Source organism: Cygnus olor, chromosome 17, assembly GCF_009769625.2.
Source record: "Cygnus olor isolate bCygOlo1 chromosome 17, bCygOlo1.pri.v2, whole genome shotgun sequence".
NCBI classification, from domain to species: Eukaryota; Metazoa; Chordata; class Aves; order Anseriformes; family Anatidae; genus Cygnus; species Cygnus olor.
The window spans coordinates 1,731,340-1,745,974 of record NC_049185.1 but is presented as its reverse complement, the minus strand read 5'-3'; the positions used below and the strand labels follow the sequence as shown (position 1 = coordinate 1,745,974).

The window sequence follows — 14,635 nt, the reverse complement described above, 5'->3', positions numbered from 1 at the left end:
GCGCCGGGCTCTGAGTCACCTCCCAGCCGATGCCGCCGGCAGCTGGCACGGCGGCACCCGGCCGTGGCACCGGGGACCAGCAGAGGACACAGGGCGGTGGGACGCTGGGGAGCACCCACGGGGCAGGTCCGGGCCGCAGGGCACAGCCCCAAATCCCCCCCAGCCCCTCCGTGGGGTTACCGCGGGGACGTGGGGGGGCCTCGTCTCTGCCTCCGCCAGCCCCCACACCGTCCTCAGTGGCTCCTCACCCGTAGCCACCAGCTGGATCAGCCCCGGCCCCCCCACCCTGTGGGGTGAGATTCGGAGGGGAGCGGGGCGGGGGCATCGCCCCCGAATCCGCCCCCGTGTCCCAGCTGAGACCTGCTGAGCTCGGTGCGTCTCAGCGGGGGCTTGGCTCGCTGCGGGCTGAGGGAACAAGGGCAGGAGGAGCTCTGGAGGTGGAGGAGCTGGAGGAGCGCTGGGATGGGTGCCGGGCCACGCCGTGGGGTGTCAGCGTCACGCAGTGGGGTGCGCACCTTGTGGTGGGGCTCAGGACCCCGCGGTGGGACGCAGGATGAGGTGGTTTGGTGCGGGACCACGTCGCGGGGTGCAGGAGCATGCAGGGGGCGTGCAGGACCACAGGGTTGGTGCAGGACCACACAGCACATTTGGGACCAGGCATTTCAATTTTCCCCGGTTTTCATAAATCTCTTCCCCATAAACCTTACAAGGGGCTCTTTTACCCCGCGGGTGCCCACGTCAGGCGCTGCTTTCCACGCCTTTCCCCTTCTCCTTGCCCAGACCCTGCACCCGGAGGCTCTGCCCCGTTACTCCCCCTTCACAGAGGCATTTTTGGGGGCTGGGGGACGGGTCCCCAGTGTCCCCCGCACGTTACCGCAGCCCTGGTTAACAGCGGGCGCCGCAAGCTGGCAGCAGCGCCAGGGATAGATAACCTTGTGCTGGGCACGGCGCAGCCATCCCTCTTCTTCCATCAAGCCTTCATTTAAGAAACATTTCGCTAAATGCCCAGCTGACACCGGCGGCCCGGGGAGATTGATGCCTCCGGCGCCTCGGCGGGCTCGGTGCCAGCGGGTGGCTTCAAAAGGACACGGCGGCCACGCGGGGCCACCACGTCCCCTCCCCGCAGGCGGTGCGGGCGATGCCGTGGCCGGAGGGATGCTCTGCAGCCCCCAGGGGAGCTGGGCATGGGGCTGCCCCAGGGAGCTGAGGGCACCCAGCCTGGGTCTGCACCTTCCCATCCCACCCCTGCGAGCTTTCCCAGCCCCTGAATGGCACTACCGGGTTTCCCCGTCCCATCCCAAGCTCTGTGAGCTTTCTCATCCCATCTCCAGCTCTATGAGGTTCTGCCATCCTATACTCACACATCCCCATCTCATCCCCATCCCCATCCCATCCCATCCTCATCCCATCCCCATCCCATATCACCCCACCCCACCCCATCCCATCCCACCCCATCCCATCCCATCCCCATCCCATCCCCACCCCACCCCATCCCATCCCATCCCCACCCCACCCCATCCCATCCCCATCCCCATATCACCCCATCCCATCCCACCCCACCCCAGCCCATCCCTGTGGGGTTTCCCCACCCCATCCCTGCCAGGTCCCCCTCTCCCCCGCAGGGACAGTCGGGAATCACGCCGAGCCCCCGCTCGCAGACAGCTCCAGCTGGGAGATAAGATAAGGGCAAGGAGAACACGGGACTGAGCGGGGCAGCAGGGCGGCGGGGACTCGAAGGGCACCCACAGCCACGCCAGGGCTGCTAATAAATGAGGAGACAATGAAATTAAAGATAAATCAGAAACATCTGAGTGCCTGTGCATTTTAATTTCTTTTAGCCCCCCCCCCCCCCCCAATCCTCCTGAGACAAGGGGAAATGCAGGCGCTGGGTGCCCGGGGAAGAGCTGTTAATTGACCCCCACCTGCCCTTCCCTGCCTGCCGAGGGGGGCAAGTGCAGGGACGGGGGGTCTCGGGAGCAGGGAGCAGCGGGAAAGCAGCCCCGAGGTTTTGGGTGTTATTTCTTCTGGATTTGGGTGGCGAGAAATTAATGAGTTTCCACCCCTGGGCCTCCAGTGGGCAGGCGGAGAATTAATTGGGAGGGCGACTTCATTAATATTGAAGAGTGGATGGATCCACCAGGAAAGAGGAGGAGATTTTCAATTAGGCTGCTTTTCCTTTTCCTCTTCCTTTATTTTTTTTTTTGGGGGGGGGGGTTGTTTCATCCCCGAAAGGCACCAGGGGGAGGCCACCGGGGGATTTCGGGCACTGCACGCCTCCGTTCCCCAGCCTCGCCACGTTGCTGCCACTGGGCTGTTTGCAGCAGCAGCCGACAAAATTCAGGCTCCGGTGCTGCTTTTTCCTTCAGGGTGCATCAAGGGCCCGCAGAGGGCTCAAAGAAATGAATTCCCCCCAATTTTTTAGCAGCTCGGATGGCGGGAAGGGCGAAAACCCCCAAATCAGCCTCACCTTCCCCAGGGGCTGTGCTGAGCTCAACCCCAGTACGAGACACCAGAGACTCCCCGTGGGGTGTGGGGAGGAGTGGGTCCACGTGTCCTGGGGCTGGATGGGGCCACGGGATTCGGGTTTTCCCATGGGAAAGGGGCTGCGGAGGAGGACATTCCTCCCGGCTGAAGCTCGGCATAGGGACCCCAGGTGGCTGCACAGGCAGAGCTGCCACGGCCCCGGACAGGGAGGAGGAGGAGGAGGAGGATGAAGGCAGTGCTGAAGCCCCTGGGCATCCCAAACCAGGGACAAATTAAAGAGGAAGGTGAAGGAGAGGAAGGAGCGGGGAGGGTACTTCGCCTCCCGTTTGCCCAGGTTGATGAGGAAAGGTTAATTCTTGCGTTTGTTTTTCAAAGAGCGGCTTAATGCGAGGTGCTTGCAAAACCCAGCTGCGATCTGCCGAAAACATCCCCTGAAATGCATCGTCGGATCCCACGCAGCGCCTGTGGAGGCTGGGCAGGAGGCTGGGCCGAGCGGCGAGGCCGCCAGGGGAATGAGGCTGCGGGGAGCCGGGGGGTTAAATGGCCCCACTGCAGCAGTGGCCAAGTTCCTAAATTTTGGGGCTGTTGGGGAAGCCTCAGCGCAGCACAAGCAGCGCAGGGAGAGCCCGTCCGGCCGTGCCTCAGTTTCCCCATCGCTTCCAGGCACCTTTGGGGTTCGGGCGCCACCGTCCCCGGCTCCTGCCCTTCTCCGTTCCAGCTCGGGGCTCTCGTCCTCCCCTTGGGGACACGTGGCCCCGGCTCCCAGTGCTCTGCCGGGGACGTCCCAAACCCGAGGAGGAGGCCGGAGGCACCGGGGCTGTCGCGGATCCTCCGCGGGCTCCGTCCCCAAGCAGTGGCCGGGGCCAGCCCGGAGCACGCGGCTGCCACGTCCCCACCGCGTCCCCACGGCACGGCAGGGAGCTGGGCCGTGATGAATCGGTGACAAAGTGAGAAATGAGTCGAAAATGTCGTCAGGGCTCGGGGGGAGAGGAGGATGGCAGGGAAAGGCTCGCGGCCTGGGGTGCTCCCCCTCTGCTCTGTGCCTCCGCCACCCCGCGGCTTTGTGCCGGGGCAGCAGGATGGGGTCCGGCCGCGGGGACCCCGCTGCCCCGCCGTGTGTCACGCCCGGGATGCCCTGGGGACATCGCGGTGACAACGGCACAGGCACGGGGCACCCTGGCTGCTCCGGGTGGGAGGGCGAGGGTGGCCCCGGCTGTGCTGCAGCTCCCACCACCAGGTGTCACCGTCCCTCCCATCCCATCCTACCCATCCCTCCTCTCCATCAGCATCCCCATCCCCATCCCATCCCATCAGCATCCCCATCCCATCCCATCAGCATCCCCATCCCCATCCCCATCCCACCCCATCTCCATCCCCATCCCCATCATCCCCATCCCCATCACATCCCGTTCCCCATCCCAATCCCCATCCCCATCCCCTCCCCTCCCCTCCCCATTCCTTCAGCAGATCCATTCCTATCCCCATCCCGATCCCGATCCCATCCCTAACACATTCCCTTCCTCATTCCCATCCCATCCCAGCTACCACCTCAACCCCATCTCCATTCATCCCATCCCATCCTATCCCCATCCCCATTCCATTCTCATCCCCATCCCCATTACATCCCCTTCCCCATCCCATCCCACCACCATTTCATCCCATCCCCTTCTCCATCCCATCCCATCCCTAACACATCCTCTTCCCCATCCCATCCCCATCCCCATCCCATCCTATCTCCACCCCCATTCCATCAGCGTCCTCATTCCCATTCTCACTCCCATCCCCATCACATCCCCTTCTCCATCCCACCCCATCCCACCCCATCCCACCCCTCCCCATCCCCATCCCTGCTCCGTCCCCATCCCATCCCCACCCCATCCCTATCACTTCCCCATCCCCACCCCACCCCTCCCATCCCCTCCCCGCCCCTCCCCACCCCATGCCCACCCCTCTCCCCCCTCACCCCCAGCCCGGTACCGGGAGGCGCGGCCGGGGGCGGGGGTTGGCTGGGGGCGGGCAGCGGCCGCCGAGCCCCGGCTCCTGCCCGGCAAACTTGGCGGCGAGGCAGCGGCGAGGCCGGCGGGAGGAGGCTGCGGCGGAGGCCCCGCCATGCCGGGCCCCGCGGGGCAGCTCCCGGGGGGGCTCCGGGGGGGCTCCGGGGCCGGCCCCGGCCTTTAGGCGGCTCCTGGATGCTCGGCGCCGGCCCCGGCCCCCCCCCCCCGCCCTGAGGCCGCGGGGACGGGCTGCTCGCCCCCGCCGCGGGGGGGGGGGTGGGGGCCGACCCCGTCCCCGTCCCCGTCCCCGTCCCGGGCAGGGCGCGGATTTTTGCCGGCGAAACTTTGGGATTTCGGCCCCACGCTCCGAAGATGCCGTTCCACCCGGTGACCGCCGCGTTGATGTACCGGGGCATCTACAGCGTGCCCCCGCTGCTGGCCGAGCAGCACCCCGTGGACATCCCCGAGGACGAGCTGGAGGGTGAGGCCGTGGGGAACCCCCCGCGGGGGGGGGGGGCCGGGGGTGAGCCGGGGGGGCCCCGCGGGAGGGACCCCCCCACCCGCACCGCGGCCCCGGGTGGCCCCGGGTGGCCCCGTGCCCCCCACGCGCGGCACGGTGGGGCCGGTGGCCGTCCCCACGCGCGGCTGCCCCCCCTGCCCCTGCCGTCAGCCGGCCCCCCCGGGGGGCGGGGGGGAGCCCACCCGTGGCACGCGTGGGTCTGGGCTGCCCCGAAAAGGGGGTTTTTCACCCCAAAAGTTTGGCCGCGGGATGGGGACACGGCCCCCGGGGAGCCGGCGTGGGGGCTGCGGCGTCACCCCCGTGCGCTGCTCGCGGCCCCCCGGCACCGCAGGGGAAACTGAGGCACGGGGCCACGCAGCCGGGGGTCCCCAAACCCCAGTGTGCAGGGACGGGGGCTCCGCCACAGCTGCACGCCTGTGTGTGTGCGTGTGTGCGTGTGCTTGTTTGCAGCCCCCCCCCCCCGCACGTGAATGTGTGTGCACGTCTATGTGCACGCGCACGGCCCCGCTGCAGGGTGTGCGTGTGCATGCACATGGGCCGTGTCACTGCAGCGTGTGCATGTGCACATGCACGGCCTCGCTGCAGTGTGTGCGCACGCACACGTGCAGCACCGGGGAGAGATGGGTTCACGTGCACAGCCCTGCTGCAGGGGGTGCGTGTGTGCATGCACAAGTGCAGCGTGGCTGCCAGGTGGTTGTGTGTGCACGCACAAGCACAGTGTCACTGCAAGGTGTTTGTGTGTGTGCACAAGCACAGCATCACTGTAAGGTGTCTGTGTGTGTGCACAAGCACAGCGTCACTGCAAGGTGTTTGTGTGCACACAAGCACAGCATGGCTGTCAGGTGTTTGTGCGTGCATGTACAAGTACAACGTCGCTGCAAGGTGTCTGTGTGTGCATGCACAAGCACAGCGTCACTGCAAGGTATTTGCATGCACGCACAAGTACAACATTGCTGCAAGGTGTCTGTGTGTGCACGCACAAGCACAGCATCACTGCAAGGTGCCTGTGAGTGCACAAGTACAGAGTGGCTGCTAAGTGTCTGTGCACACATGAGTACAGCATGGCTGTCAGGTGGTTGTGTGTGCATGCACGAGCACAGCGTCACTGCAAGCTGTTTGCATGCACGCACAAGCACAGCATCACTGCAAGATGTGTGTGTGCGTCACAAGCACAGCGTTGCTGCAAGGTGTACATGTGTGCATGCACAAGCACAGCATCACCTCAAGGTGTGTGTGTGTGTGTGCACAAGCACAACATTGGTGCCAGGTGTGTGTGCATGCACAAGCACAACATCGCCGCCAGGTGTTTCGGGGTGCGTGCTTGCATGCGCAAGCACGGCCTCACTGCCGCGTGCATCTCTGTGCGCACACGAGCACGGCGTCACTGCAAGGCGTGTGTGTGCATGCACAAGCACGGCATCGCTGCAGCGTGTGTGCACAGCCCTGTTGCAGTGTTGCACACACACACACAGTGTGCGGTGCACCAACAGGGCGCTTATGCCATGACCCGTGGCCCCTGAGATGCCCAAGGTGACCCCACGGGGGGGCCATGCGGGGGGGGCACCCGCTGCCGGCTCCCCCTGAACCTTGGGGCGTCCCCTGGCCCTGAGCCCCCTGTGCCCGGCTTGGGGGGGCCGGCAGGGAGAAGCGTAGCTATCGAGCCAGCAGGCCAAAACCCACCAAATTCACCCCAAAACGCCTCGCAGGACATCTCTGACGGCACCCGGCTGGGCTGGGGGCTCAGAGCAGGGGGAAAACCACCCGGCATGAGACTTAATGTTTTTAGCACCGCTTCCAAACACGGCATTTTACATCCCGAGCCACGAGCGGTGACACCGGGGCACGCGGCTTTACCGGCTGCTGCGCTGGCGTGCCGCTCCCCGGGGACCCCAAAGGCCCCCCCATCCCGGCGGCTTTGGGGCACGATGTGGAGTTTGGGTTGATTTTAGCACAATTCCGTGTTTCCCCCCAGTGAAAGTCCTCGCTTGCCGCATGCGGAGCCCTGAACTCCCTCAGCCTGGCTCGGGCTCTGCTGGCCGGGGGAGATCCAAAATGAAGGAAATCCCCTAAAAACCAGCGATCGGGGCAAAATCGCCCCATGATGCCCACCGGTGCCTCCGGGAAATGGGGCCGAGTTTGGCTTTAGGGCGGCCAGCACCCACCGAGCTGCCCCCATCCTCCCGCAGCACCCAGGGGCTGCGTTTTGGGCCAGAATCCCCAAATCTGCTCACTTTCTCCTTCCCCCTCTGCCCCACCGGGCGGCAGGGCATCGAGCACCGCGGGTTTGGGATATTTGGGGCTCAGCACCCGTGCTGGCCCCGCGCTGGGTGCCCAGGAGCGGGACGCACCTGGCCCCGCCGTGCCTCAGTTTCCCCTCTGCAGGGGACGAGCGGCTGGCCTGGGGGGGCCGGGGGGGGGCCAGGGGCGGCCGGGCTCAGCCCCGCTCCCCCCGCAGAGATCCGCGAAGCCTTCAAGGTGTTCGACCGGGACGGCAACGGCTTCATCTCCAAGCAGGAGCTGGGCACGGCCATGCGCTCGCTGGGCTACATGCCCAACGAGGTGGAGCTCGAGGTCATCATCCAGCGCCTCGACATGGACGGTAGGACCCCGGCACGGGACCCCAGCGCCCCCCGGCTCCCTCCGGTGATGCTCCCCCTTTTCCCCCGCTGCCGGACTTGGAGGGCCACCCGATCCGGGTCCTGCCTCGTGCCCGGAGCTTCATCCATCCTCCTCCTCCTCCTCCTCCTCCTCCTCCTCCTCCTCCCCCCCGCGGCTTCGTTTGGGAGGATTTAATGATGCTGGAACCATTCCAGGGTGGGACGGGTGCGCATCCTCACCTGGCAAACCCACTGGGACTGGGGTGCCCAGCCCAGATCCCGCACCCCGGGGCCATGCGCCCACTGCTGGCCGCCACCAGCGCCCTGTCCCCATCACTCCCGTACTCACCGGGACCTTAAGGAGCGCGTTAATTTATTGGATTCTTTTTTTTTTTTTTCCCCATTTAAAAGCCTTTCAGGCGAGGCTGCCAAGCCGCGGCTCCCTCCATTACTCATCGTTAGTGCCGCCGTGACAGCCCTGGGGGCCGGTGTCCTCCTCCCCAGCCGCGGGACGAGGGCAGCCCGGCCCCACCGCTGCGGGGTTTTGGGGGCCTGGGGGGGCCGGGGCACCCGGTGGGCATGGGGGTCACGGCCAGAGCTGGGCTTCCAGCTGGTTCTGGGGGTCCCCATCTGATGCAGGGGTCCCAAGCAGAGCTGGAGGTCCCAGCCGGTGTCGTGGTCCCCAGCTGGATTTAGGGGTCCCTGTCTGGCACTGGGGTCCCCCAGCAGTGTGGGGACGCCGGTCGGTGAAGTCCCAGGGTCAGGGGGGGGTCTCTGGGTGCTGCCAGAGCCCCCAAAGTGCCAAGCCCTGGAGCGGGGGTCCCACCAAAACCACCAAGCCCAGCGGTGTCCCCCCAAAACGGTGCCTTGGGGACACTTCTCAGGGTGCCCATCTGGGGGGGACAGGGGACACGCTCGTCCCCGTGCCTGGGCTGGGGTGATGGGGTGACGGCCAACTCCACGTCCCGCAGGTGACGGGCAGGTGGACTTCGAGGAGTTTGTGACGCTGCTGGGGCCCAAGCTGTCCACCTCGGGCATCCCGGAGAAGTTCCACGGCACGGACTTCGACACCGTCTTCTGGAAGGTAGGGGGGGGTCCTGACCCCCCCTCACACCGGGGACACCGGGTTGGGGCTGGGTGGGGTCGGGGTCAGGGTTAGAATTGGGTCAGGTTTTACGTTGGGGTCGGGGTCAAGGTAAGGCTTGGGGTTGGGGTTAGGGCTAGGGTCAGCAGTAGGGTCGAGGTTAGGGTCAGGGTCAGGGTTGAGCTTGGGGTCAGGCTCAGGCTCTGGGTCAGAATCTGGCACTTGGTCAGGATCAGGGTCAGGGTTTGGTTGGGTTTAGGGCTCAGGTCAGGGTCAGGCTCGGGCTCTGGTTGGGGCTGGGTTTAGGATTAGGGTCAGGGTTGGGCCTGGGGTCAGGCTCAGGCTCTGGCTCCAGGTTAGGGCTGGGGTCGGGGTGAGGGCCAGGCTCAGGCTGGGGTTAGGATTGGGGTCAGGGTCAGACTCTGGGTTAGGGTCACCTTTGGGGTCAGGATCAGTGTAAGGTTTGGGGTCAGGCTGCGCCCTGGGCACAGCGACCTGAACCCCGGCCCGGGGCCAGGCACCCTGGGGTGCTGGAGCACCCGGCCCCGCTCCGCCGAGGCTCGGGCGAGGCGAGCAGCCCCCCACAGGGGGGGGGACACCCCGGGGTGCCCGAGCCCTCCCGCCTGCCCTGCAGTGCGACATGCAGAAGCTGACGGTGGACGAGCTGAAGCGGCTGCTGTACGACACCTTCTGCGAGCACCTCTCCATGAAGGACATCGAGAACATCATCATGACGGAGGAGGAGAGCCACATGGGCACGGCCGAGGAGTGCCCCGTCGACGTGGAGAGTGAGCGGGGGGGGGGGGGGGCCGGGGAGGGGGCGCGGGGCGGGACGGGGCGCGGGGTGACGCCGGCTGTCCCCGCAGCCTGCTCCAGCCAGCAGATCCGGCAGACGTGCGTGCGGAAAAGCCTCATCTGCGCCTTCGCCATCGCCTTCATCATCAGCGTCATGCTCATCGCCGCCAACCAGGTGCTGCGCAGCGGCATGAAGTAGGACGCCCGCGCCGCGAGGAGGACGCCCACGTCCCGCAAGGGGACGCCCAAAAACCCCCCATCGGGTGGGGGACGGGCCCCCCCCCCAACCCCGGCGCGGGGTGAGCCCGCGGGGCTGCTCGCACGACGCCCGGACCGCGGCAGAGCCGCACGCGCACACGAAACCCCGCCAGCAAGTACCAAGTGCATGCACCGTGCATGGAGCCCGCCCGCTGCCCCCCCCCGAGCCGGGGCGAAACGTGCCCACGGTGCCGGCCCCCCCCCCGCTGCACCACGTCCAGCCCCTGCAGCTCCGTATTTATGACCAAACTGACCACCCCGTAAGCAATACACGCGCCTGAGATGTGCTTTTTTTTCTATTCGGAGAGGGGGAGCGTTTGCATGGACCTCGCTGCCAAGGGCTGGATCTCCCCCCCCCCCGCCATGCACCCCCCCCAGCCCTGCGCCGTGCCTCGGTTTCCCCAGCTGCCAGAGGGGGCTGCCCGCACCCACCGCCGCTTGTGGCACTCCGCGAGGACCCGCTGGGAAGAGCCGCACATCCCGGCAGCCTGGGGACCCCCCCTCCGACCCCCCCAGCCTGTATGTAGCACCCGCCCAGGCCCTGGACCGGTTTGGATTTGGGTCCGTTTCTCATTCTTTGGAGTTCTGTTTTTATTTTATTTTATTTCAATTTTTTCCTTCCTGGTCGGTCCTTTCCGATCTGAAATAAAACCGGGATTTCTGAACTGCTCGGCGACGCTCGGGCTCGGCTCGGGGGGCGCAGGGCCACGGGAGCACCCGTGGGTGCTGCGGCCCCGCTCTGCCGAGGCCACGCGGGACCTGTGCAAGCACCGGGAGCCGGCTTCATTCCCCCCCCCCCCAGCCGGGCCCTGCTGTTTTACACCTGCGTTTGGTTCGTGTTTGAAGCCCCTTTGCCTTACAAAACACGCAGAACACGCAGCGTAAGTGCACGGTCACCCGGCCTCGCGGCACAGCTGGGGGGGGGGGCAGGATCCAGCCGGTGGCACCGAGGGCCCCGGGGTCACTGTCAGGACCCCCCCCCCCCGCTCCTGGTTTATTTATGGCGGGGGTCTGCCCCCCACGCCCAGCGATGCCGTCCCGCTAATGAGAACATCCCGCTAATGGAAGCACCCCGGAAATCACCTCTCCGTGCGCTCCGGGGGGTCCTGCACCCGCCTGATGGATAGCCCTCCCCGAGCCCCCAGACGATGCATTTTTAATGGTAAATAGATTAAAATAATAAATAAAAACACGGGGAGCTCTCGGTGCCGTTAGCATCACGGGCACAGCTGCTTCCCTGCAGGAGGTGGCCATCCCCGGGGCACTGGGGCTGCGAGCCGCCCGCCCGCTCCCTGCTTGGGATGTTCTGAGCTGGGGACACCCCAGTTTGGGTGCAAAACTGCTGAAAATGGGAATTTCTGGGCAGGGAAAGTTGAGGCGTGCAGGGATGGGTTCAAGGCGCGGGGATCTCGCAGGCGATGCCGTGGCTCGGTGCGGCGCTGCCAGGAACCAGCTGCGTGTTACTGGGGGGGGGATGTGGGGCTGGTTGGGATTTTTTTTTTTTTTTTTATCTCATATAATTTATCACGCAAATTGAACCGAACGTCCAAATGAGAAATGAAAATGGGAAGCGCTCCACAGCAGTGAAATCATCTCGGCTGCCTCGAAAAGAGGGGGAGGCTCCGCTCCCGTAATGAAATTTCATCCATCTCCCCGCAGAAACTTTTGCTTTTTTATGAACTGGCGTTTTCAGAGGAAACCACGTGCCCTCGGAGATGTATATACACACAGATATATTTAACCAGGTCTATTATAGATGCTGTGAATAAACATAAGGAAGGCGAAAAAAAGAAAAAAAAAATAGGACAATTTAATTTGCTAGAAAATACAGTAACATAAAAGAAAAATTAGCTAAAAGGAAGAACGTGGTCCCCAAAGCTCAGCTTTTCAAAGCTGCTTAATTAATCTTAATGGGAATTGAATGGGGCTTTCTCACGGCGGGTTTGGGGATCCGGGCTCCCGGCTCAGAAGCACCTGAGCGGCTCCGGGCCCCGGCGCTGGTCCCGGTGCTGGTGCTGCAGCCGGGGCTGCCTCACTGCGGCTGCCGCGAGACGGCGACGCGCCCCGCTAATTTAATTAAACGCTTGCTGGGAAAAAAAAAAATCTCCCTCTGCGAGCGGTTTGATGGTGGCGCAGCGGGACAAGGGGCGACCGCAGGGAGCGAGAAGGACCCTGCCTGGGGGCTGCTGTCGGTCCCCGCTGGATGGTGCCGCGCCGGCAGGAAAACCACCTGGGTTTGGGGTTTCTGTAGCACTGTGAAGGGTTTTGGGGTAGGAAAGGGTATTTCTGTCTCTCTGGTCCTGCAAGCAGTGTGGGGTGGCCTCAGCCTTGTCCCTGAGCCTGTTCCCATCCCCATCCCTGCTCCATCCCCATCCCTGCTCCATCCCCATCCCTGCTCCATCCCCATCCCATCCCCACCCCATCCCATCCCCACCCCATCCCATCACCATCCCCATCCCCATTCCCATCCCATCCCTACCCCCATCCCCGTCCCCCTCCTCTCCCAGCAAGAGCTGCCAGAGGACGCCGGGCAGAGCCCAGCGGGGCTGCGCCTTGGCAGGGTCCCAGGAGCAGCTCATTTCCCTAAAAGCTTCCCAATAAATGACTCCCGCTCCACAAAAGGCACTTTGGCTCGTGCCATCGCTCACGGGCTGCAGCTCCTCTGCCAGCCCCGGCACGGCCTGGCCGGGGACACCGAGTCCCAGGGGAGAACGTGCTGGGGGGTGCCGTCCCACAGCATCCCCAGGGGACAGCAGCTTGTCTTGGGGTGATGCGAGTTTGGTGTCCTTACCCCTGGAGCTGAGAGCCCCGTCCTGCTCCGGCGTGTTCCTCCCTGCCGTGCAGCTCCCTGCGAGCAGCCGGCTCGGGCAGCGACGCACGATGTTACCGTGGCTCCGAGCTGCCAGGCACCCCCACACAGACCTGTGGTTTTGGGGCTCCTGCAGGAACACGGTGCCCAGCTAATCCCAATAGAAGGAGATCTTGGAAGCTTTTGCAGTAAAAAAAGGAAAACTCTTTTGATTAACCCCCTTCTCTGCCCGCAGCCTCCCCAGCCAGGCGCTGCTGCAGGCGCAGGAACCGCTGTCGCCAGCGGCTTTCACACTTCGCTGGGAGCGGCTGCAGCCGGGTGCGTTTTACGCCGTGATTTTCATTTACATTTCATTTCTGCAGTTCGTCTGGCCCTGCCACACAGCTCCCTGCTGCTCCAGGCTGTGCGGCTGGAGACGCTTTCCTGCTGCGTGTGAGCCCGGTCTGGGGAGCGGCTTCGGAGCCATGGGTTTTTGGTAGAGCAGCACGGCCCAAAGCAGCCACCCTTTTGGAGCCGCGATGCTCCAAAACACGCCCCGAGCGTGGCTGAGATAAGGCCACTTGGTTTGCGGGTTGCAAACGTTTGCAACCCCAAATTCGTGTATGTTTTTGCAAGTTTGCAAATCTCCCTGCTTTGGGCACACGGGTGGCACCGAGCAGGGTGCAGGGCTGGCAGCAGGGAAAGCAAAGCAAGTCTCAAAAACCTGGGCTGGGAACAGCAGAATATTTTGATGGTGCATTGCAAAATATCGTTGCAGAGGCAGGCGCAGGCACACGCTTCACGGCCACCCTCGGGATGTCTGCAGGAGAGAAGGGAGGCTTTGCTCTCTATTTTCCTCCGCCAGCAGCAGCTGCGGCCCCAGGAGGAAGGGACCCGTGCACGTGGCCGGCCTCTCGCTGGAGCCACTTGTCACCCTCTGAAGCTGGCGCTGCTGCAGGGGCGATGGGCTGAGCCCCCCCAGCCTCTCCCCGGGGGCTGCACCTCAACGCGGGGTGGGGGAGCAGCCAAACCTGCTCCCACGGGTGGCTGACAGTGGAGCCCGGCTGTTCACGTCCCCGCTCCGGAGCATCACAGCCCCTTTGGGGTTATTTTTGCCTCATTTGGCCTCCTGAAGGGGAACGGCCTCCGCATTCAGGGCAGGGGGTTCCCGTCCTCCAGGGGAGGCCGAGAGGTGCCAAATGGGTGCCGCACCCTCGGGTCCCAGCCCCTGGGCTCCCCCTTGACGAAGCCTGCAGAGCACAGGGCGCAGCAGCCCAAGCCAGAACAACGCCGGGAAGGGTAAAACCACCCCTGAGCTCGGCTAAAAGCGCACCCAGCCTCCAGCCACGCTCACATCCAGCCTCTGCTTGTGCCAAGGCGGAGGCAGCGCGGGTTGCCGCTGCTCCCGGGAGCCCCGGGCTGGGGCTGGCAGCTCCCGCTGCGCATCGCTGCCCGGAGGCAGCTGGCGGCCACCGGCGCTCTCCGTGAACCTGGAGCCGCCGCCCGCATGCGTGGCCAAACCTGGAGTGCGCTGGCAGCGGCAGCGTGGCACTGCTGGCAGGGCGCTGCTCTGGCACGCCGCGGCCACGAGCTCCGTGCCGGAGCCGGGCGCCGAGTGGGGCACACGGCCCTGAGCTCTGGGGGGTGGCGGCCAAGCCAAAGCTGCGCCCTGCGAGCACCCTCATCTGCTCCCGGAGGTAGGAGGAGACGAAGAGCAGGTGCTGGGGCAGGCAGAGCGAGCCCCTTCCTCGTTTGCACTCCCCACGTTCACGCAGTCCCGTCGCGCCCGATACTTGACTTTTATTTGCCACTGGCCTGATCCCAACGCCCAGTCCTGGCCAGCCAGCTCCCACAGCAGGGAGTGACCCGCAGATACTTGCCCCGTTGGCACTCACCCCTTACTTAATTTCCTGGAGCAGGAGGAGCCTCGGAATGTTTTTTCCTCCTTGCTTCTCACCTCCAGCGTAGTGGGAGCAGGAGCACGGGGCTTTCGGGAGCTCCCCGAGCTCTTCGTTAGGAGCTCCAGCACCTGAACTGAAGCAGCGTTACCCACTGCATTTAACAGAAGCAAACGTAAGTCATCAACACGGGAGGAAATATTAAGCAGCAACTTTT

The 14,635-nt window shown here is 64.7% G+C and overlaps 1 protein-coding gene across 1 annotated transcript; it reads left to right on the top strand.

The window, feature by feature from the left end:
* Window positions 1-4,657: 4,657 nt before the first annotated feature.
* CABP7 (calcium binding protein 7) lies at window positions 4,658-11,522 on the top strand. Its single transcript, XM_040576826.1, has 5 exons — window positions 4,658-4,959; window positions 7,454-7,597; window positions 8,567-8,679; window positions 9,314-9,467; window positions 9,546-11,522. The coding sequence occupies exons 1-5, from the start codon at window positions 4,851-4,853 to the stop codon at window positions 9,671-9,673; spliced, it is 648 nt and encodes a 215-aa protein (XP_040432760.1). The 5' UTR covers window positions 4,658-4,850; the 3' UTR covers window positions 9,674-11,522.
* The last annotated feature ends 3,113 nt before the right edge of the window (window positions 11,523-14,635 follow it).